The sequence below is a fragment of the Equus caballus genome, chromosome 1 (assembly GCF_041296265.1).
Source record: "Equus caballus isolate H_3958 breed thoroughbred chromosome 1, TB-T2T, whole genome shotgun sequence".
NCBI lineage: Eukaryota > Metazoa > Chordata > Mammalia > Perissodactyla > Equidae > Equus > Equus caballus.
The window spans coordinates 36,472,672-36,497,574 of NC_091684.1; the positions used below are offsets into that span (position 1 = coordinate 36,472,672).

General features: G+C 41.2%; 1 protein-coding gene across 6 annotated transcripts in view; it reads left to right on the top strand.

Moving 5' to 3' along the window:
- Positions 1–24,903, top strand: part of MYOF (myoferlin) — a 152,624-nt gene that overhangs the window by 70,505 nt on the left and 57,216 nt on the right. For 4 of the 6 annotated variants that reach the window (XR_011436850.1, XR_011436846.1, XM_023642388.2 and 1 more), the window contains 7 exons: positions 1,812–1,850; positions 5,272–5,396; positions 6,556–6,672; positions 17,389–17,566; positions 18,772–18,896; positions 21,091–21,197; positions 23,502–23,694. Coding sequence is in view for 4 of the 6 variants with exons in the window: in XM_023642388.2 (XP_023498156.1) it covers positions 1,812–1,850; positions 5,272–5,396; positions 6,556–6,672; positions 17,389–17,566; positions 18,772–18,896; positions 21,091–21,197; positions 23,502–23,694 (884 nt within the window). In the remaining 2 variants the exon portion in view is untranslated. The remainder of the gene's footprint in view (positions 1–1,811; positions 1,851–5,271; positions 5,397–6,555; positions 6,673–17,388; positions 17,567–18,771; positions 18,897–21,090; positions 21,198–23,501; positions 23,695–24,903) is intronic. The other 2 variants (XM_023642393.2, XM_070261808.1) reach the window with 1 other exon arrangement.

Below are 24,903 nucleotides of genomic sequence, written 5' to 3' on the forward strand. Positions count from 1 at the left end.
CATTGACCCAAGTCTACCCAAATATAGAGTAATATTCCTTCTCAACCGACTTCTTTGGCAAGAATAAGGAGGTCAAATGGAAATAAACCATGTAGACACTACTCCCTAAAATAATGTGTATTTTGTTTTCATGCATTTCATGCTAAGAGACATTGATGATCAATATACTTTTCTTTTTGTTGTTTTCCACACTGAGAACTAATTGCCTCTACCTGACATTATGGTTCTGTGCATATGTCACAAATTGTAACAGGGAATAAAGGAGAAAACTTTCGGTGGTAAGAGAAAAAATTTAATGCTAACACAATAATATCAGCAACTTATTTTTTGTTACCAAAATAAAAATAACAAAAATTCTTATAATTGCCAGTAGGTTAAACATATTGAGTAAACTGAGAGAATTTGAGACAAAATTTTGTCTTGGGAAACCTAAGGTTCCTCTCTTCTTCATCTTGATTAAGAGAGGACTTTATAGGTTTTAAAAAATTATGTTGTTAATCCAAGCAGTAGATAGCATGAATAAGAACTTGAAGAGAATAGAGATATGGTGAAGAAGATACAATTTTCCTCTCTCAAGAAGAAAAAAGAAGGCAATTAGAAATTCTAGGAAAAACAAAGAGCTGAACAAAGAAGATATAGTTCAAATAGAAAGTCATGTGTGGAATTTTTTTAAGCAAATGGTAGAAGGTAAGAAAGATTACATCTGAAGATTCCCAGCTGAGTGGCATAGGGCACCATGTTGCTAGAACTGTGACAAAGGAAATGTAATTACAGCTCTCGTTTTCTCTGCAGGGAACAGTATTTATATGGTTGTTATAATGTAAGCGCTATTAACAGTTTTTTAATTTTTTATTAAACCTGTAGTTAAAGTTCTGAAGAGAATGTAAATGTCATTGCCCATTACAACGTAAAAGTAGAAGAACAGAAGATAGAGGTTGGAAGTAAAAGGAGGAAGAGGAGTTGGGGGACGGGGAGGCTGCTACTGGCCTCTTCTTATCAAGTGAGGAATCCAGATATAAAGACTAGATTAAATCATTGGGTAGAGAAAGACTAGATTAAATCTGTTGGTTAAAGGTAACCAATAGAGTAATTATAAGTCTTGCTATAACTGTATAGAGGGGAGGGCAAAAATTACTTAAATTCATTTGTCATTAGCTGGAAGTCATTAAAAAGATAATTATTAAAGAGATATTGGAATAAGCGTTTTCCTTAGTGATATGGTGGTAACATCCAGGAGAACTAAAAACAGAAATTGTTACAAGCAGTTTCAGCCCCTGTCTGTGAGGCCTTCTCTCGCCGCAGGCCCTGCAGACAGTCTGTTACAGGGCCTCAAAATAACAATGAGCAGCAGGCATCCCCCAAAAGAGAGAAATCATGTACCATAAACTATACAAACCATAAACTACACAACCTTAGACTAAATTAACTTGGATTTTCTGGCCTTGATCCCAGCTAAGTCCGATCCAGGACGAGTAAACGTTTTGTTAACAACATGAGCTGTAGCGACTTCAGCAGGCCTCCTTTGACTGTGGGAAGCTAGTTCTCAGAGGCCCGCTGCCTTGGAGCTGGTGAGAGGTTGGGTTATTTCATGTGGCGATTCTGCCAGTGGTCACAAAGTTTTGAGCCATTTTGCATTTAACCGGCGAGATTTGTATAAATTATAAAAAGGTCATGTGATTTGGGTCTGGATTTGGGATTTTTCTGGTGTTGCTAAACCACTTACCTAGCACTGGATTGGGTTAACTTTTTCAATGTCTCTTTTATAATGCTCATGTTTCTCTTGTTTAACCAGTCATATTTTTACTACATAGATTTCTCATCCTCAGGATCTGGGGCTGCATCATATACAGGTTTATGCTTTGTCATTTTGCTATCTTCTAGATTTTCCTGATTACTGTTATCTTACTAAGATTTTATCAATTGATTGCCTTTAGAACCTTTTTTTTTTTTTGACATGTTGCTGTCTTAGAAAGAGTTCTGCTAGAATATTAATTTTCTGTCAGTGCTGTATGGTTGTCCAGTGTGGCTAAGCTTAAAACAAATGTGCTAACCAGGCTTTGCTACAGGCCTCGTGTTTTCACCTAAATGCATACCATCCTATTTGGCTTCATTGTAAATAATTGTCTATGAGATATAACATTTTTTTGTTCTTGTTGTTTATGTTTTCCACTTTATACCTTGAAGGTCTTCGTCTTCTAAATATGAGGGATCTTAACATGTCCTTTGGTTTGCACAGCGCTCGCCATTCTTTGCAAGTTTGCTCAATGCTCTCACACTGACCATCACAACTCTCCTAGGGCAGATGTTGTTGTTCCCCTAATAGATGAGGACTCTGAGGTGTAGAGAGGTTTGTCACCTATCAAATAAGCATGGTCATCCCTGCCATGCTAATCACCCAGGGCTGCGGGGAGAGGAAAAAGAGATACTGCATGTGAGAAAGCTTTGCAAACTGAAGCTCTGGGTACATATAAAGTGTTATTGACTGCCTTTAGGTAATTGCATAATGCCTCATTCTTATTGTTTTTAAAAACCAATCCTATTATCTTATAATCAAACTTTATATGAATATTAAGTAGTCCTTAGTTTTGTAGTGAACTTGGCAGATTCAGTAACACTTTGTTATTCATTTGATCAACCAATCAATGTATATTTATATGGTAGTACTCCATGATAGAATCAGTGTTTAGGAAGTCAAAATAAAACATGGGGCTGGCCCCGGGGCCTAGTGGTTAAATTTGGTCCTCTCTGCTTTGGTGGCCTGGGTTCGGTTCCAGGGTGTGGACCTACACCACTCGTTAGTGGCCATTCTGTGGTGGTGACCCATATACAAAATAGAGGAAGATTGGCACAGATGTTAGCTCAGGGCAAATCTTCCTCAAATAAAAAGAAAAAAGAGGAAGATTGGCAACAGATGTTAGCTCAGGGTGAATCTTCCTCAACAACAACAACAACAAATTTAAAAAATAAAATAAAACAAGCCTAAATCCTGCTCCCCACCACTCCTGAAAAAAATTTATAATGTAGTCACAGATATAAGCGGCCATTTAAGGTTCAAAAACTAAAATATAAAGTGATCATTTATGGAAGTCCAAAGGAGCTTCAGGGAGATGAAGGAGGTTTGGAAAGTACTGTTTGAAAAGTAGGCTGTAGCTAGCCCAGAGGAAAATCTTGATATCCAGGCTAAAGAATTCCCAGGAGACCATGCTGAGACATGAGCACATAGAAGGAAAGTTCTCCATGTTAATGCATTACCAAACAAGTCAGAGGGCTTAAAATACTGGAAAAGAGATTTGGTTGGACAAAAAGAATTAAGCTCTTGATATCAGGGTGACATGCAGTAGACCATTATTGACAATTTGTGTCTCCATCTTTGGAAATCTTTAATGAAAAGCAAATATTCATGACAAACAACACAAAAGTCACCCATGGGAACTGGGTGGAGGTGAAGTGGAACTAGACCAGAGGAATGGATGGTGTGGTGGAAGGTGCCCTTGTCTGAACCATGAAACTCAAGATCTGGGCCTAAATATGTCATCTTGAGGGACCTTTGACAGGTCACATCACTTTTGTGGGCTTCAGTTTGTCCATCCATAATGTGACATGACTAGAGTGCAAGAGTTTCAATGTCCATTCCTACTTGAACATTCTGCAATTCAACTTCTAGAAATGACTTCCTTCTCTCACTATGGATCTCTGCTTTAATCCTCTGTTCCCACCCAACACTCCTTCCCTCACAACAAAATATTCTAGCACAAGAAGTCTAAACCCTGCTTATTCATGATCAATTAGTCAATTTTGCAATGTTCCATATGGCAGAGTAGATGAAGCCAAACCAATTTACACATTCAGATATAATAATCATTCATTTCATCCTGCTCATTTAGTAACATGGTAACATGATCCAGAGGAATCTCTGTTGGAAAAACTCTTGGTGACTATTTGAGTTTCACAAGAGATTTCCAAGCAGGTGTGAAATGTGGCACCCCAGGGTTTTACCAAGTCTCACCCTTGGGCTATCAGTTTTTACTTTCCTGCATTTTAATTTAAATGTTCCCTTTATTGTCTCTCTTCACTGAGATTGTAGTTCAGCTAATTTCTGCCAGTGTGCATGGTTCCTACCTGTCTTCAAAAGTACCCAAGCCCATATACACATTGCAGGAGAGCCTCAAATAATGAAAAAGATTGCAAAACATATGTCTAAACAGTTTATCAACTGTTTATTAATGGGTCTTCTGCTCAGCTGCTACTCCCCATTTCTCTCTCTCCCTTAGTTTTAAGCATAAGAGTTGGAAAGGGCCGTGGAGGTGATCTGGTCAACCTCTCGTCCATAGCAGGAATTGTCTTGGTGACATCCTGAAAGACAGGCTGAAGTCTTGGCCTCAACATTTCCTCTGTCCCTAATGTAATCTGTCCCATTGTTTGACATAGCTAATTCCTAAAAAGATCTTCCTCACACTGAGTGAACCAAAGTTGGTCTCCTTATAGCTTTTACCAGTGATCCTTATTCTGCTTTTGGAGACAAGTCCATCCCTCTTCCATATGGGAGCCATTCAGGTGGTTAGGGGCAGTCCTTACATTTCCCTGTCTTCACCCACAATCTCTCTTTGGCTCCACTATTTCCTTACATTGCCCTCAGTGCCCCTCACTGGGGAGTAGTCCTGCTAAGAACACATAGGAGAAATACAGAGAATATTGGATGCTCATCAGAGGTAGAGTGTCATGAATGGAGACTTCATGTTGCTTATGAATATGATATGGTCTTCTGACGATAGGCAGGCAGTTCAGTGTTACATATAAAAATTTTAAATGGTTGGTATTGTTAACAGCATCTTCCAGATTTATACTAACTACTTGAGACTAAATGACATTTTTGGGAAACAAGTAGAGTTAATCTGATGTATATCATTTAAATGACTTTCCAAAACAATATAGTTTTTTACCAATGACATGTTTAATACAATGCCAATTATAAACTTGCAAAAAATGTGAAAATCAACTTGAAAGTCTTATTATTCTTTCATTTGAATAGCATTATCTTTTTGTAATAACATAAGTTTACCTGAACTACTCCAAAAATGTTTATTATTTAATGCTTTATAACAATAAGAAAAGGGAAATATAGCAAGTCTTACAAGTGCTTATAATTTGCGCTAATACGACTAACTCACAAAATGGAGGAAATTAGTCTCACCTGGCTAACTAATAACTAATATTTATTTCATTCGATGGAGTGTTAAAAGCCTAAAATCTAATGATGATGTGATCTCTCAGCAAATACAGGAGAAACAGAGGTGGGCTTTGTTCCAACATTTGGACCTTGTTATCTGAACCTTTACGGAAGTCCCAGAGAGTACACGGGATTCCCAGACCCCTACGATGAGCTAAATACTGGAAAGGTTAGTTTCTCAATTAAGGTTTGTTAATAATGAGCACTGGTAAATGTGGTTCCTTCTTATAGGAATATAGGTTATAATTAAGTCTCATATTTAGGGGACCCCACTGCCCCATAGACCCACCATATTACTTATCAAGTGTTGAAGGATAGATGTCTCAAGCTCCTCAAGCCTTAGAATGCAAGACTAGGAAAGGATCATGGAGATCATCTAATTTGGTGGTAGCAAACACATAGTATGGCCATTCTCCCACTCCTATGCTTCGGGCATATGTCAGTAATCAGTGCTGGCTCGCCTTCCTAATAAGCAAATGTGCTGCCTCAGAATTCTGTCCAACACCATTTTCTAGGAATTTAGCAAATGATTGGAGGTGACATGCCTGATGAACTCTTTGCTAGCCCTGATCTGATCCAAACTCTTCATTTTATAGGTGAGGACGTGGAGGCCCACAGATGCGAAGTGCTCTTCCCACCACATTAGAAGCCAAAGTACTGTCTTTTAGTTAGCTCCCAAAGGCCAAGAAAGGGACTGAGGGAGAGAGAAAGCCCTGAGGAGGGGGAGGGCAGAGAACTGGCTGAGGAGGTGGAAGCCTCTTCCTCTCTAGAAGATTCTATTGCCAACACTGCTGGGGATGATGGGAGGAGTATCTGCTATTCATCCTCATGCTTGGCCACACCCAGAACATCTTCCTCCTTTACTTCCTGTCTACTTGTGAGACTTTCTCTGGTTGCCAACATGGCAGCCTCCCTATTCTGAGACGAGGAGAAAAGGAGCCAAGTTAACGTAGATAAATGCAGAGCTGCTCTGCTGAAGTAGGATGAGGGGGACTTCCAGCCTCCTCTACCCTGGTCCTAGCCTCTGTGAATTGCTTCTGGATGTAGAGCATGGCTTGAAAGCCTTTGACCTCAGTCATGGCTAAGATCCCTTTTAGCCCTGGCTCCCCTGCCTCTCCTTGGGATCTTTCCTTATGTCATTGGCTCTTCCTTCAGATACTAAAGACCTGAATCCAGATGAGAGAGTTACTGACTGATTCACTTTGGAGGTTTTGGGCCATGGAAGGCGAGAGACTTTAAGTTGTAGCTAGATTAGCCTGACTAGAGAGACAGGTTCTTTTTGCTATTGTTTATGCCTAGAGGAATAACCCTGTGTTGTTGCCTTTCAGGGGGAAGGAGTTGCCTACAGAGGCAGAATCTTGGTTGAATTAAGCACTTTTCTTGAAAAGACACCACCAGATAAAAAGCTTGAGCCCATTTCAAATGATGACCTGCTGGTTGTTGAGGTAACTATTGGAGTGTGGATCATGCTTGGTATGGAAAGGAGTGTTTTAGAAGATTAGTGGGTGGGATGCCTAGTGCTGACTTGCCTGAGCAAGCGGGCCTGAAGGGTCAGCTGTGGCAGAGTAGATGAGAGACCTAAGTCCTAGCAAATGCCCTTCAGTGCTCTCTTGATCCTTCTATGACACCCCACTGGGGGTGATGAGACTTGCTTCATCTTTTGAGATGTTGATACCCTGCTGAAAACTTGCAAGAGCACCGATACTCCCAAAGTAGGTGGTCTGTTTGCTAACTGAGATTGGGCTGTCATGGGGAGGTGGCCGCAAGAGCCATCCCATATGGTGTAGGTGCCACCACTAGTCTTTGTCATTTTCAGAAGTAGCTGGTTTATCTCAGCCTCCTCAGCATGTGAGGGCTTGCTTACATTAATACCCACATTGCAACAGCTCTGAGACTCCATTCTTCTGTGAAGACAGGAAGTCTTCCAAGTTTACCTCCCCAACTATTTCTGAGAATCCCATGGTGATACTTATGTGTTCCAGAAATCTGAAATGTTTACAAGAGCAGCCAGTTTACTGATGCCCCACTGCCCAAGGCCACTTTTGCTGGGTTCCAAATCACACCCCCCCACCAACAAGCTTCCTCAAGCTGCTGCCCTCCCTCCCTTCACCCTCCATTCCAAGCACAGGTTAGGCCCTTCTCTTATTTCCCCACATTACATCAGAAACCAAACAGAAACTTTTAAAAAGCTTTTACTTCCAGGTCTGAGACCAGGGGAGGGAAACACAGTAAAATGGGTGACTTGAAGTGGCTGCTAAATGTGGCTGTTCTCAGAGAACGTGGGCTCAGACCAGCTTCCTGTCTCTCTCTAGCCTGACTTTTTGTGTCAGGGCTTGTCTCTCCATCTGCCCCAACCTCCAGTACCACCCTGTACACATCATCAAGTCAGAGTCCACATCCAACTGCCATGAGTTCCCAACTGAACAAGGGCTTTCTCCTTCCTTCTAGCAGTCTCATGTCTGCCTGTCATAAGATCTGCCCCTTTCAGGATGATTGACAGGGAGAATATCCACTCCTTTTAGAGGAAAGGCTCACTTCTTCCCCAGAGCATTGTAGCCTTGCTCATTGACTCCAAAGAAGACAATTAATTGTATTAGGAGGTTAGAGTCCAAAGTAGTGTGTTCTGGATTCTTCACTCTTGGCATGTTTGGAACATCAGAAGTCCAGTTCTTCTTGAGCTGCACAGATTTCAATCCACTTCCTTTATCCTCCTCTGTAAGAAGAGAAGACCATGTTGCACATTCTTCCGGAGGTTGCCTCTATTCCAACCCTGAGCCTCAGGAAAGAACACTTGCATCACCACAAGAGCAAGCCACAGGGCATCAGTCCAACTTCATACAGGGAAAGCAAAATTTTGCCCCCCAGATTAGCAAAGATTATAACATAGCCCTGGCTAAAACGTGCACCTAACAGAAATAGAATGGTTGAATTCAGGTATTTGAATTGTGAAAGAATCATGGTAGATATTTGCTTTATAGTAAAGTTAAAGATCTATCAAAGGAATTTTCCTAAAGCAGGCAGTGGTCTGCTTCAAATGTGAGTTCACGTCTCTACCTCTACAATCAGAAATTGCTTACCATTTTTAAGTCATCTTTTTCCAGTTTTTGTACATTAATGTATCCAATAAAAAATCTTAGGACAGATTTTTTTGCTGAGTCACCCTCTTAAACAAGTGGATATAAAGGCCAGATTATTATAACTCCTCATTGGGAGAGAACTCTTCAAGGAATTATCAAGTCACTCTCCATCACCCTACTCCTCATGCACCCACCTCCACTGAGATACAGACACACAAATAATACCATTTTGCCACTTATACCATAATGCCAATGGTGCCATAATGCCATTCTTGGATTTAGCGTTAATGGTTTTGACTACTCTTGAGTTATCCTAAAGTTTCTTCATGTGTAGTAAGGAGTGATTTTGCTGAGGTGTGAATTTGAATCAGATGTGCAGAGAGGCAGGTGTGTGAATGCTGGTGAGTGCCCCTAGCCAGCCATTGGGTCTTCTTGTCAGCGAGAGAGAGGCTCTGTGGTTCTCTGTTCCCAACAGTGGTGCAGCAGCTCTCAGGGTCTAAAGGAGTCCACCAATGTTTTCAGTTGCTTTGCTACATTTCACGGAGGAAATGATAGAATATTGTGATGTTCTTGAATTCGGAGGTTTGTTAAGATCTCAGGAACATATTTCAGCAAATGATGAGTCTATCCTTCTACGCAGATTCCATGGGTTTATGCTGTGGGATCACACAATGTAAACTCATTTTGTTTTGTTTTTCACTTGTTAAAGAGACACAGAGCCAAAAGCAACAGGTTCCCCCAGTCAATGAGGTCCTGGCCAGAGTCTTTCTATTCACCCCACAACACTATCAACTCTTCAGTACAGGAATTGCTATAGATCTTAAGGACAGACTAAGAAAAGGGAAAAAGAAGAGAGGGTGAGTGGAAAAATGGGGCAGCTTACATGCTATTTACTGCCAAGATTATGCAAAAAAATGGCTAGAAACCACCCAAAGGCCTCCATGGAAACACATGATGTTGGCGTGGGTGGTTATGGACTTGAGTAGTTACAGACTGGAGCTGGCTCTTGAAGATGTTGGTTGAAACTTAGGGTTAGGCAGAAATGCTGTTGTGGATTCTCAGCTATTCTGATGCCTCTTTACTTTGTTCCATCACCAGAACACAATTTAAGTCCACGATCCTTCTCTCTGTTTCAAACACCCATAATGGAGGGGAGGAGAGAGAAGGAAGGGAAAGAGGCCCAATGAAGTATAAAGGAAAAACCTTTTACTAACTAAAATGCAAAACCAAATTAGTTTTGTTTGCTCCAAAGAAACACATACAGGCAAAGAGGCTTATGTCATAAATTTAGTAAGAATAGAAGTAAAAAATAAAAACAGGGAGCCAACAGTATATACGGCCCAATATATACTGCCCACAGTATATGTCAACAATATAAAAGAACATCTTTTTATAACCTAAAATACAAAACAGAATTAATATATTTTGCTCCAAATAATTAAACCCAGAAAGCAAAATGGCTTGTATCATAAATTTAATAAAAACAAAAATGAAATATATAAACCAAAACCCCAACAACATTAAAAAGCAGGAGAGGAGCTGAGATTCTGAGGACGTACGCACACTTCCAGCCCCCAGGAGCCTGGTCAGAGAGTGAGATGAGCAGATTTGTGCAACTGTTGGGAGGATTTAATGAGAGTGGTCAACCTAGAACGTGGCCATGATCCTTGTCCAACTTATAAAAGTCCCGTGGTCTGGGTCGTATGCATGTAATGAAACTTTCTGGTAGAGCTGAAGAGGCTTCAACAAAAGGGCAACTTGGTTGCTGTGAAATAATAGAAAAAATACATATTGGTCTCTGCCTCCAGTTCTTGGCCCAAAGCTCCTAAAACCCTTGTAATTTCCTAAGTGATAAGAGCACTAGGAACGTCTTTTGTTCTAATGTTTGATCTTTAACCCTGGTTCCTGACACTGAGCTCCTAAATCCCTTGGAATTTCCCTGGTAATAGGAAAGTCTTTTGTTCCAAGGAGGTGACTCTTGGTGGACGCCTGCATAGATTCAAGATGCAAGCTGGTCACCAGAAAGACCACGCCATGATTAGAAGCTTAGAACGTTCAGCCCCACCCAGAGGGGCTGGAAGTTGAGGTAATGATCAATTATGCCTATGTGATGAAGCCTCCATAAAAATCCCAGAAGTATGGAGTTCAGGGAACTTCCGGGTTGGTGAGCACGTGGAGGTGCTGGGAGAACGGTGCACTTGGGGAGGGCAGGAAAGCTCCGCGCCTCTTCCTACATACTTTCCCACACATCTCTTCTATCCAAATGTTCATCTGTATCTTTTATCCTATCCTTTTGTAATAAACCAGTAAACAGTAAGTAAACTATTTTCCTGAGTTCTGTGAGCTGCTCTAGCAAATTAATCAAACCCAAGAATGGGAGTCATGGGAACCTCCGATTTAAAGGCAATTGGTCAGAAGCACAGGTAACAAACCTGGACTTGTAATTGGCATCTGAAGTGGGAGGTGGGACACTCTTGTGTGTCTGAGCCCTTGACCTGTGGGATCTGACACTATTTCCAGTTAAATAGTGTAGAGGAGGAAGAAATTTTCCTGTACCCTTCTAAGTCTGGCTGGTCTAAGAATTAAATTGACAGGAGACAGGTGAACAAGAGAAAATCAAACAAAGTTTAATAACAAGTATACATAGGAGAGACCCAGGAAACCTGAGCGACTTGCCAAAATGACCAAAGCCATTTATAAATAGCTTGAATACCATCTTCAGCTAAAGACAAAAGATGTTGGGGGTAGTGGTTTGGGACTTCAAAGAGGAAGAAGGCAACTCACATGGAGGTGAAAATGCAGATGTTTGGCAAACAAATGTTTGCCATGCCCAGCAGAGACAGTGGCATGGAGAAGACTCTGCTCTCTAGGCCCCGCCACACTTATCCCATAGTCTTTACAAACATCTCTGGTGATAGCTCGGTTCCTGTTACAGGCCATTTATCTAAATTCTTTTAGGCAGTTAAGGGGGAGGTAACAAGAAGAACTTTCTGAGTCTCTTGTTTCTTAGAAATAATCAGCCTATGGGGCTGGCCTGGTGGCACAGTGGTTTAAGTTGGCACGTTCCACTTCTCGGTGGCCTGGTGTTCCCTGGTTCACATCCGGGTGCGGACATGACACTGCTTGGCATGCCATGCTGTGGTAGGCGTCCCACATATAAAGTGGAGGAAGATGAGAATGGATGTTAGCTCAGGGCTGATCTTCCTCAAAAAAATAAAAATAAAAAAAATAATCAGCCTAAAATAATTCTCATGTTAAAAAAGACAGATTTGGGGGTGGCAAATTTTGTTCCCCTTTAATAATGTCAGAATAGAGTTAAATTGTAGAATGCCCAGCTGGGTGTCACAGAATTACTTGGTGTGGGAAAACCCCCACCCAGCTGGGTGTCAAGTGTTGAGAGTGTGGCCATAGTGAGAGATAAAGGAAGGACACAGGAGGAAGAGGGAGGTGTTTTCACTCAGTTGTCAGAGAGCCCAGAGCTCTCCCATGTCCCTCGCATCTCTCCTGCTCTCCCGTCTCCCTAGAGCACAAGCCAGTCTGTTGCTCCGGATGGGCCTGGTCAAGAGATCCTGCAAGAGATGCAGCAGGGTCCTGCCTGGGTGCTTCACTGAGGACTCGGGCAGGTAGAAGAGAAGCAAATGTTGCAGACTCAGCATTATTCAACCACCTGCTGGCTTCTGGAACCTCTGCCCAGCCACTGAAGGACCCCATTTTTTGTGTCCACCATCTAGGATCTATTTCTGGACCACTTCCCCCCTGCTCCTTCCCAATCTCTTTGTGTGTGACCTAACGTAGTTTGAGCTTGCATTCTCTCTCTTCTGCTCAGTTAGAACCTCCTTCAGGTCTGGCTTACATTAAGTGCTCAATAAATATGCTTGATACAGCACATTCAGATTTGTCTACCACCTCTACCAGTTGTCAGCCACTTTGTTGCAGGCAACAGAAGCTGAGGCTCCAGAGTTCTCCAACTGGTCTTGATTGTTCCTTCTTCTGTCCACCTCTTTGCGTCCTGAGGGCACAGAGGAAGTGAGAAAGAGCTGGGGGAAGGGCTGAATTCTCAATTGCACGCTCTGAGACAGCCTGGCTCTAGGGCAGGTGAGCAGATGGTAGGGGCGCCCCTCCTGGAGTCTGGACCCAAAAAGTGGTCCAAGGAGCTGCTCCATCTTCAGCAGCTTGCTCATAGTGTGTACCTACTCTATGGGGAATTGTGATGATGGCCAGAAGCCTGAATTATTACCTTAGAGCTCAGACCCTCCAGGGTGAGGGTCCTGTCAGGGCTTCTGCAGGTGACTCAAGTTATGCATGGGAAAATCCAGAGAGTTCTAATGGAATCCTGGCCTTGTGGAGGTGTGCAGGGCAGAGCCAGCCCAGCCAGAGGCGGCACCCGCATCCCTACACAGAGTCTCCTCACGCACCTTCTCTCCTCTCTGCAGCCCCTGCGCTAACAGACAGCTCCAACTGAAAGACTGATGGCTTTTTTCTGGGCCTTGACTCAGGCCCTAAATTAGGTTTGACATTTTGCTCCTTCTCTTCTCTGATATAACCCTGGATGGTTTATAAAGAAGAAGTTATGCTGTATATGTAAACTCTGACTAATACAAATAACTTCCTACTTTGTAATTTTCACACAATTCAAACCAAATCCAGAATTTCCACAGTGTTCCTGAATCGTGGATAGTTCAGTAGGCTTATTTGTGGTTAGTTAAGGGGACTCCTAACGAGACATATGTCCCCCAAGCCCCTCTCTACAAAAGTGACTGTGGACTAAGGTAGGGAAGCTTTTAAATTCACAATTCCCAGGCAGAATCTTGGGAGGTGGGGCCCAGTTATATGTATATTTTAAAGCTCTTCAGGTAATTCAACATGTAGCTAAAGGTTGCAAACCAATGTTTTAGAGAGACTTTCAAGAAAGGTTGAGATTCAGAGCAGTTTCTGATGCAATCCTGTTGGAGGTTCCCATTATAACGTGTCGAAACTTCCTTTAACCAAAATGGAGACTTCGTAATAGTGGGATGTCTCAGGGTTCTTCAGGACAATAAGCTACAGTTACTGTCAAATGTTCTTAAAATGGTTCTCAAGAACTTAAAAATAGAATTACCATATGATCCAGCAATCCACTGCTGTGGACAGTGGTCCCCCATTATCCGAGGTTTCACTTTCTGTGGCTTCAGTTACTTGTGGTAACTGGTAATTGAAATGGGCCCAAAAACATTAAATGGAAAATTCCAGAAATAAACAATTTATAAGTTTTAAATTGCGAGCCATTCTGAGTAGCATGATGAAATGTCATGTCCTCCCACTCCGTCCTACCTGGGATGTGAATCTGCCCTTTGTTCAGTGTATCCACGCTAAACACATATCTGCGCCACCCGCCCATTAGTCACTTAATAACGGTCTTGGTTATCAGATCCACTGTCACGGTATCTAAGTGCTTGTATTCAAGTAACCCTTATTTTACTCAATAATGGCCCAAAGCACAAGAGTAGTGGTGCCGGCAATTCAGATATACCAAAGGGAAGCCTTAGTGTGCTTCCGTTAAGTGGAAGGTGAAAGTTCTCAATAAGGAAAGAAAAAGAATCATATGCTGAGGTTGCTAAAATCTATGGTAACTTTTATTATAATGTATTGTTATAATTGTTCTATTTTATTATTAGTTATTGTTGTTAATCTCTTACTATGCCTAATTTATAAATTAAACTTTATCATAGGTATGTATGTATAGGAAAAAAATGGTATATATAGGGTTTGGTACTGTCCGTTGTTTCATGCAGCTACTGGGGGTCTTGGGATGCATCCCCTGCAGATAAGGGGGGGACGACTATATACCCAAAAGAATTGGGAGCAGGGACTCAGATGGATATTTGTACACCCACATTCATATCAGTATTATTCATGATAACCAAAAGGTGGAAGCAACCCACAAATTCTTCAGTAGATGAATGGATAAACAAAATGTGGTATATACATACTGTTAAATTAATTAAACAAGGAGACCATTAGATTGAGGTGGCTCGAATGCCTTGACAGTCTACCTGAGCAAACCAAAACCTAAGCCTATAGATGCCTCAAAGTAAAGAAATGGAAACTGAAGGATGACAGATCACAAATAGCCAAATAGGCTTTCCCAAATTATGTAACCACTTAAGCTGTAGCCAATCAAATAATTTCCTTGCCTTCCTTCTGCAGCTGCTCTGTAAAAGTCTTTCCCCTAGCTCCTGCAGGTGGAACACTCCTAACCATTTCTGGTTTGGCACTGCCCCATTCCAATACATGTTTACTCAAACTCTTAAAATTTTTAAGATACTTCAGTTAATCTGTCAACAATACAATGCAGTATTATTCAGCCTTAAAAAGGAAGTAAATTCAGACACATGGTACAACACGGCTAGACCTTGAGGATGTTAAGCTAAGTGAAATAAGCCTGTCACAAATAAACCAGGGCAAATATTGTTTGATTCCACTTATATGAGGTACTCAGAGTTGTCAAACTCATAGAGACAGAAAGTAGGTGGGAATGCAGAGTTAGTGTTTAATGGGTATAGAGTTTCAATTTTGCAAGATGAGAAGAGTTCTGTGCATGCATGATGGTGATGGTAGCACAACAATGTGAATGTACTTAAATGCCACCACACTGTACACTTAAAAATGGTTAAGACGGTGAATATTATGTTATGTGTGTTTCACCACAATTTAAAAAAAAAAGAAGTTTTTGAAACGGTTGTCTGAGTACTTCTGTAAATGAATGACCACATTCTTACATCATACAAGCCAGAAGACCCACCCATGATTGTGATTCATTTTATAGAATAAAGGCCATGGTATGGATGAATAATGACGGAAAGGAAAATCAGTTAATAAATATCCTACAGGGAAGGATCAAGCAATTTTTATTAAATTCCAAGAGATGAAAGGTGTCACTACTTTACTACTTAGATTGTGGAATACAAATTGGTAACAGGTAGCAATGGGATGGATAAAAGAAATACAACAACAAAAAAGTCATCATATGCCAAAGTTTGCTACCTGTGTGGCCTCCAAGTCTCAAACTGAAAGACTACAGAGCTGGGAGTTCCTTCTCTAGGAGCTTTTGAACTAAACTTGCTATGGTGAGAAATTTGACAAGCAAATTGAGTATTATCACTTGTAGTTCTCACAGTTCACCAATAGAGCATATAGCCAATGTGGCTACGCTGTAGTAACCACTGATGTTCTCAGCCCCAAGCTGGGCAAGTGTATATGGAGACTGGGTGCTGTCAGGGAGGAGAAATTCCCCATTCTGGTGTTCTTATGGCTGGATTAATAATAAAATTAACAGAAGGCCAGATTAACAGAAGAAGAACCAAATTTAATGATGTATGTATTGAACATCATAGAGAAATGATGCTCAGAGAATGAACAAAGCAGGCAGTATATATATCTTTTACACAAAGAAACAATGAATATGTGAAGAATGACAGGACAGAGACACTTAGGTTTGGGGTACATGATAAGAGAGGAATTTAAACAGAGTTTTGGCTTGAGGTAGCAGATTAGTAAAAGTAACAGGGTTTGTTTACACGGGCTTCTTGGCCCTCAATTTCCTGGTTCTGGTGATAAGGATGCCTGTCTCCTGATGTGGGGAGGGTATCTTTCACATGGGAGATTTATTTTTTGCTTTCAAGGGGAACAGAGAGAGAGGGTCAAAATGTCTTTTATTTGAATTGGCTGCTTCTCAAGTAACTTTAATTCAAAATACAGGCATACCTCACTTTATTGCACTTTGCTTTGTTGTGCTTCACAGATACTGTGTTTTTTATAAGACCCTTCACCAGCAAAAAGATTATGACTCACTGAAGTCTCAGATGATGGTTAGCATCTTTTAGCAATAAAGTATTTTAAAATTAAGATATGTACATTTTTTGAAACATAATACTGTTGCACACTTAATATACTACAGGATAGTGTAAACATAACTTTTATAGGCACTGGGAGACTAAAAAATTCTTGTGACTCGCTTTATTGCAATACTTGTTTTATTGTGGTGGTCTGGAACTGAATGTGCACTGTCTCGGAGATATGCCTGTAATCAGCATGCCATTGTAGGATATTTAGGGTGGTCTGCCCTGGGTCACGCCAGTACCAAAAGCAGTCAGCAACAGACTCTAGATCTAGATAACATTAAATGGCAGAATGCCTCGGACATCATAAAGTACAGCAACTTAAACCACTGCATGGCTCTGTTTGACTAAAGAGGGCAAGTTGCCCAAGATCAGTGGGGATATGATCTACAAAAAACAAGGGATGCCATCTGAGCAAGGATTTAGGGATAGGATGTGGATTCAAGAGAATTTATGTCCCCAAATGAAGGAAGACCTGAAGGGGTCATGGTCAATTCTTGTAGGCTTGTAGATACTCAATGTGGTCATTTTTGGACTTATGTTCAACTCCCTTACACACATATGCACTCAATAAACCAGTAGTTTAAAAAAAGAAAGAAAGAATATTTGATTTCTAGTTCAGAAAAATAAGTTCACCTGATTTCACTTATTTTTAAATCTGACATTGAAAGTCTTTATTGTTGTTTCTGATTAGAAAATTAATTCTTAAACAATTCAAGCAATTAAAAATGTATAAGTTAGGAGTAAAGTTAGCCGTAATTTCTCTACCTTCCCTAACATAGCTACTGTCAACAATTTGATTTATGTTCTTCCAGACTTTCTTCATGCACATGCCAATATTAAAATATATATTTAATGGGTTTGCTTAAAAATATATCTTTTTCCCATGTTTGCGCATATGGATCTACCTAAGTCTTTTTATGAGCTTTCATTCCATTATATGAATATAACATAATTTGTTGAACCAGTGGCCTATTGATAGTCGTTTGTATTGTTTTTGGTTTTTTCTCTATTCCAGTCAACACTGCAATGAACATCTTTTGCCCACCTGTCGGAGTACAAGGGGACTTGCTAGATCCAAGAACATTCTCCACTGGCATCTAATTCAGCGCTAATTATTAGGTTTAGAATTACATCTGCTAAAATCCACGTGTAAATAAGAGCGAAAGGAGTTTCACTGAGCCTTACATCTGCTCATCTTTTGTAGAAATATCAGCGAAGGCGGAAGTACAGTCTGTCCGCCGTGTTCCATTCGGCCACCATGTTGCAAGACGTTGGCGAGGCCATTCAGTTTGAAGTCAGCATTGGGAACTATGGCAACAAGTTTGACACGACCTGTAAGCCTTTGGCATCAACCACTCAGTACAGCCGTGCTGTATTTGATGGTAAGACTGACACTAACCATTCTGTCCTGTACGTGTTTACAGTGGGTGCACCACAGGCCCAGGAACATGCCGTGTATTTTTCCTCTGGCACCCGTCATCCCCAGCACATGCTTAGTGGAAAGGAAAAGTTTCGAATGGGGAAGAGAGTTGGTTGGAATTCAGGCGCCTTCAAGACTGGTCAAACCCAAGAAGTCACAGGCCCTTTGCTAGGGGCTAAACTCCGGTGCCCCTTCCCATGCCCAACTTTACACTGGCTCTGCTTTGTAAAGTCAAAAGATGGCAACTTGCTGAACACTGAGCTCCCCAAAACAGCTTCTACCCCTGCTTACCTCTGCCCTACCAGGCCCCAAATTGCTCTTAGATTGAGTAGTTCAAGTGGATGGGACTCTGGCTCAGGCACTGGAAAGTCAAGCTTCTAGTTGATCTGTTACTCACCTTAGCCTACATCACTTAATTCTAACCTTCATTTTCTTTATCTTCTCCAGAGTTTCTCTGAGGATTTAATAGCTATATTTGAACAAAGATGGGTGAGAAACAGTCCCTGATTTTAAGGAGCTTACATTCTAACATATGAAATATAATAGAAGGCAGAGTGTGAGAAGATATTAACAAATGGAGTGAGAATATAGAGAAGGAATAGAGAAATTCTGATCAACTATCCCAACAGTATCACCATACTTTTACCTAATTTTTGTACAAGCAGTATTAAAATATAAAATGTGCTAGAAAATGTTGGCTAATAATTCTTAATCACTGTAAGGCTCTAAATAATACCAATCCCCATGTATTCTGCTAAGGCTTTTAAAAACAAAAAAATATTTTTTTTCTTGCCTCCTTCTAACAAAAATATTTACTTAGAATAATGGTTTTCAGGGACAAACACATACCATCTAATCTCCTATGCTCTTTTCTGCTTCCCTGTTATGTAATCATCAGTGATGTTCAGACACATGATCCTGAATCACTAAAAGATCCTGAGATTGTCGTGCTTAGTTTACTAGGATATTTTAGGGAGATTTTTCAAAACAGGCTGAATGAATAGGAACTTTCTATCTATTCCTCAGTTGCTTAATTGAATAAAATTAAAGAACCAGAACACCCCAAGCATATGCATTAATCAGTAGCCTAGTTTGCACATTTCTTTAATAAACATGTTGTTTATTTTAAGTGTCCAATGTTCACTGACCCTCCATGTTCTATACCAGGGAACTACTATTATTACTTGCCCTGGGCCGACACAAAGCCAGTTGTTACCCTGACTTCATACTGGGAAGATATTAGTCATCGCCTGGATGCGGTGAACACTCTCCTAGTCATGGCAGAACGGCTGGTAAGTTTATCTCTTCTACGTTTCCTTTTCACCAGACAGAGTGTATTATGTATTTGTTAGGATGCAGGTGAGGCTGCTATAACACAAGACCTAAGAATATAGTGGTAAGCAAGGTAAAAGCTATTTCTTTAGTAAGAGTTAGGTAGGTGATCCAAGGCTGGTATGGAGGTTCAGTTGTGTTGGGGACCCAGACTCTTTCCCCCTTGTTGCTCTGCCATCACTAAGGAGTTGTTATTGTCTGCGTGGGAGAGGAAGCTCACTACTACTGTATCCACCCTCTCGCCTGAGGGGAAAAGGGGAAAACAGGGGGAGAAGATGACACAGGCCTTTTCCTTGAAGGCGAAGACCCAGAAGTCACACACTTGATTTCTACATATTTTCTATTGGCCAGAATCCAGTCATACAACCACATTTTACTACCAGGGTGTTGGGAAATGCAATCCTATGCCTGGGCAGACATATGGCCAGTTAAAAATTCTCTCAACTGTGGAAGAAGGAGGATGGATATTGAAGTGGAGAGATGCCACAATTTGTATGTGACGTGTGGTGTGGAAAGTGGTTCATTCCAATAGGAATATGCAGCCCTTATAGCTTTGCTGTTGAAGCAGTAAAAATCTCCACTGTGGGAAGAGGTGGGCTCAGAGGAACCAGCCCTGACATTTTCCACTCTTGCTGTAGACCAGAGGAACTTTCCTTGTTTGGAGGTTGAGGGCTCTCCTCTGGTGGAAACTGCATGGATGTGCTATCTGTGATTATCCATCCAGATGACATTGATGAGGAAAAGGGGGACATGGTAGAGATATTTCTAATTATGTCAAAGATACTAAGTTACTTCTATCAAGTACTGATAAAATCCATCTGGTATTAATGTTTTAATATCCAAATTATATTAATACTATTGTTTTTTTATAAGATCCAACCTCTTTCAGGGCTGGACCAAGACATGGAGGTCCTGGAATATAACTGATCTAAGACTCTGGCAAAATCTCAAAATATTATTTTATGTAATAAAGACAATGTTAAAGGAGAATTGTAGGTTTAAGTTAATTTAAGCATGACTGTTCACATAATAAAGCTAAAATTGATATGCAGTGTAATTGTGGTATTAATTTCCAATCCCCCATCTCAAGGGAATTGGCCACACCCCTATTCTAATTATGTTTTGGATGTTCTTCAGCTTTTTTCATCTTAGTTCTTCTCATTGGCTATCTCCATTGACTAACCTATCCTGATTCCATGCTAATCTGGACAGGAGGGTGGCTTTCCATGATCAGGACTTTTGAGGGAGTGGTGGGCACTCCCTCAATCTGTCTGTTGGCAGATACTCAAAGTGACACAACAATGTGTTCTGGGCTTATCTTGTACTTTCCCTGCCTCAGCCCTGGAATCACCATTTCTCCAAGGAGTCCTAGTTCTTTTTAGTGGGAATGGCATGTAATCAATAAGATCTGGGTGTTAGAGCACTCGCTACAACTTAGATATCATGGCTTCTGGGCCTTCTCAGCAGGCAAACTCGCACACGTACACACATGTATATATACAGGTATATTTATTTCTATGTCTGTCAATAGACTAAAACCAAAGAGTTATAAGGTCAGCTCCAATTCCATTCTAATATCACAGCGTTTCTTCTAGTCTTCCTTATTTCTATTATTTTACTCATTTTTCAGTCACAAAATCCATAGATAAACCATTCTGAAAAAACAAACCTACTTACAGTTTGATATATTTCTGGTTCTTTTTTTCCTTTAAACTGAGGGTATATAGTCAAAATGTTGTATTCAAAAGTTGCTTGGGTTAGTTCAGTGTAGTTTTGTTATTATTCATCTGAAATACAGTTAGGTTCATTTGTTTCTGTTTTCTATTCCATTTTAGAGTTTCTTCCCCCATCCTTGTTGGTTTTATTATATTTGCTTTTTGAATACATAAAATATTTACATGGTTTCAAAGGTCAAAGCTATATGAAAACGTTGTCCTATTACTTAAACATATCAGTGTTGATTGCATTTTGAAGAAAAATGGTGCTAAGCTATGGTGAGCATGATTATGTAAATGTAAAAAGAAAAAAACCCTCTGGTTTTTCTGTTAAGCCTTTTTGTGTATTTTTTTCTTGACAATAGAAGTTAAACCTTTCCTGGGTATAACGACATACTGCACCATTACCAATTATTTCCTCTCTTTCCAAACTCTTCAGCGATCAAACATAGAGGCTCTAAAATCAGGGATACAAGGGAAAATTCCTGCAAACCAGTTGGCAGAGATGTGGTTGAAGCTGATCGATGAAGTCATAGAAGACACAAGGTATACTGGTCTTATTCACATTTCTGGATTCCCAGCCATGCTCCTCTCGCTAAACCGTAAGACTAGAAGAGCCTCTAGAATTGTTTCTGCTGTTTGCCTGAAAAGTGAATTTGAATTAGTCAAACTTCTCAAAAGGCCGTCAATGGGAGGAGTCTCTGAATCCAGGAGAAGCTCCACTTGCCGAGATCTGCCAGTTCTAAGGCAGCCTCATGCGGCTGGCTGACGCCCTTCTCCGGAGGCACCTCTCAGTGCAGCCTCCGGCGAGAGGTGGGGGGAGTGGGGCAGGGAACAGGAGTGCCGCTGCCTCCCATCAATCCTTGTATGCCCACCACCCCAAGAAAGGTGACCCTTGGCTCCCACAGAGAACGAGATCCGAGGGTGCAACATCAATTTTACCATTCAGAACAACGTTCCTAAATCATAAACATATTTTTAGAACAGCGTTTTTGCTTGCTGTTTTACAGAACGCCTAACGAACACTCTGGCCAAGCCTCCCTTAGGGGAAGCCAGTAGATCTGACTTGAGCCAGAGAACCTTTCGTAACTGTGACTTGGGGAACCAGCTCAGATCTCTGGGCATTTGGAAATCAAAGGGGAAGTGATTCATTCCAAACATTGGTTAATAAAGCAGTGGACAGGGAAGTTCCGAAAGAAACCATGCTGAATACTTCTCTCAAGCAGCAAGAAGCAGGGACGTTATTCCCCTTCTGGGCTAATGCCCCAAGTCTCCATGTCTTCTTGTGCCTCCTAGTGGTTTAGCGAGGTATTTGAAATGCAGCTGAGGTCAAAGTACTGCTGGGCGCTTCTTGAAACTCAATGGAATTTAAATCTAGGTCTTAAGAGGTCATGTCTTGCGGTCTCCTTGTTTTATAGATGAGAAAACAGAGGCCCATGGAGGTGAAATAATGCATCTGATACCCAGGGTTGGGTTTACCGGTGCAACTTCTCTTCCTGCTACGTGTTTCACACAGTCAACATCTATTTATTGAAGGTCTTGTGTGACTTGTTGAGCTAACAGCTTCTGTTTATATATTTGCCTCAAAGAATCATTCCAGGGTCTTAATCTTTCCAAAGCGTTACCGTAATTACCAATGTAATCAACCAGAAACATTTGGTAATACCTTTCACGTAGAAAATGTCTGTGAATTTTAAGGTTTGCTGAGCAAGACACAGATATATCTATTTAACTGTTTTTGAAGAATCAAATTGGAATCTTTATAACTTCGTGTAACAGAAAATCTGTATTTAAGGGAAGTCATGCTAGAATTTCCTTCATTTAGGAAACTGCGTGAAATTCAAAGCATTGGAAATTCTAGGTAGAGACAATGTGAGTAGAACTTCCTGGAATTGGTGACAACCTCAACCTGTGTCCCCACCAGCTGCAGAGGGGAGAGGGAAACCCTGACAGAAGAAGGCTAATTCTGGCCCCAGCTCAGCATTCTAGACTTCTCATTTTGAATGAGATCTTGGCCTACATAAGTAGTTCTTAACCTTTTGGGAGTCCATGGGCCCTTTTGGCTATCTCACGATGAAACGATGACAGTGCTCGAGACAACAATGAGATGATGATGATGGCGACATTATTTAGACATTTACTATGCAACAGGCACTGCTCTAAATACTTTCCATGTATTAATTCATTTAGTGCTTACATCAACAGCTCGATATTGTTTTCCCACATTTGAAGATAAGAAAACAAGAGATTAAGTCACTGGTCAAGGTCACAGAACTAGTAAATGGTGGAGCCAGGATCTGTACCCAGATAGTCGGCTCCAAAGCCTGCGTTCTCGTTATTATGTCACACTGCATGTCGACACAGAAATATACTTCCCTTTTTAAGTTCCAGGGATTTGCAGACCTCCTGGGGCCCACCCACCCACTGCCTAGGGGTGCATGTCCTCAAGCTAAGAACGCTTCTGCTAATGATCTCTCATCCCCCTTCCTCCTCCATCATTTTTTGGGGCTGTACCGTGATTGTAGGAAGTGCAAGAGGGGAAGGCCAGTTTCTGCCAACTGCTGCTACTGTTTCTGTCTTCTTTCCAGTGACTCCATGGGCCTTGGGTCAAACCCAAGGGGTTGCTTTGGAATTTTAATCCCCCTGCATTCCTCATGAGAGTTAGGAGAGTCTGTCTGGCAGGTCTGCTCTGCCAATGCCAGACACACTTAACTTCAGCTTAACCAGGCCGTGCTTGTGGAGTCAGTTAGGAAATTGGTGTGGTTTGCAAGATGGAAACCAAATATAAATGATTTTGATGGTTCTGAAGCCTAAAAAGCTATTCTTCAAATTCTCATTTCTTTTTTTTAGATACACGTTGCCTCTCACGGAAGGAAAACCTAATGTCACAATGCTTGATACTCAGATTCGAAAGCTGCGATCCAGATCTCTCTCCCAGATCCACGAGGCAGCTGTGAGGATGAGGTCTGAGGCCACAGAGGTGCAGGCCACACTGACAGAGATTGAGGACTGGCTTGATAAACTAATGCAACTGACTGAGGAGGTAGGACTTCTAAACCACATGAACGTTTCTTGATAGGGAACAGGGATTGTGTGGAATAGCACCAAGGATAGAGGTGGTGGTGGGAAAATCTAGCACATTATCTTGGATATTGAGCGGATCTGATGGATGATGAAGTCAAGGAGTTACTGGGCTGGGGATGCTAATGGGTAAGGGAGGCGAACGTTATTGAAGTCAGGACGGGAGAAGAGTTTTGAGTTGGTGGTCCTGGAAAAGTCTTCAAAGGGGACAAACCATTATTATCCTCATGGTATAGTCAGAATATTTCAAGCAGGTTGGTAAAGTAGCAGATCTGCATGGTACAGAGGATTAAAGCGCCTCTTTTAATTGGAATCGGGAAGACTTGGGTTTGAATCCTGGTTGTACTGTGTGTAGCCCTGGGCAAGGTATTCAACCTCGCCAAGCCTCAGTTTCCCCAACTGCAAAATAGAGATAAATGTAGTACTTACTTCACAGCATTGTTGTGTGGAGATTGAAAAAGATGATGATTGTAAAGGGCGTGGGGCACGCAGTTAGTGCTGGATAAATGCTGGCTGCCAGTAACCTCTGTGGACTGGAAGAACCAGGGAGCAGAAGATTCCTCCTGCTGACCTTCAGAGATCGGGGGTTGGGAAGGTGCAATATATTTGTGGGTAGAAATACATTACATTCGAAAAAACACACATGATTACAGGTAATTTTTATTTTCCACTTTCTGTGCTTTGGTAATTTCAAAGTTTTCTATAATGAACTGATATGAACTTTATAATGGGAAAAAAAGGGGTTTTTAAAAACTAAATTAATATTTTAGAGTTGGCAAATATCATATTGTGAGATGGAGATGCTCCGTCTGTGTCCTATGAAATATATGAAACCTGTAATCCTTTGACTGCTGTTGATGGCTTTCTTTAAATAATGGGGGAGATAAGAGTGAGTATTTCCTAAAATAGCTCTCAGAGCTATGTAGGTAGAACTTCTGGCGGGTGAAGCTCCCCCTCTGCTTTCCTCTAGTCTTCCCTTTGGCCAGCTACAGCCTGCCTCCCAGCCCTGCAGGCTCACAGTGTGGTCCTAGAAGATGTGAGACTCAGGAATTTGGACCGAGCCCTAAACGCAGTGTTTCTTTGCTAAGTGGAGCCCTGAGGGTCCACTCTGCAGCGTCTCCAGTCCCTCTGTGTTTGGACTAACTCTAGCTTTGCTTCTACTTCCGTCCAC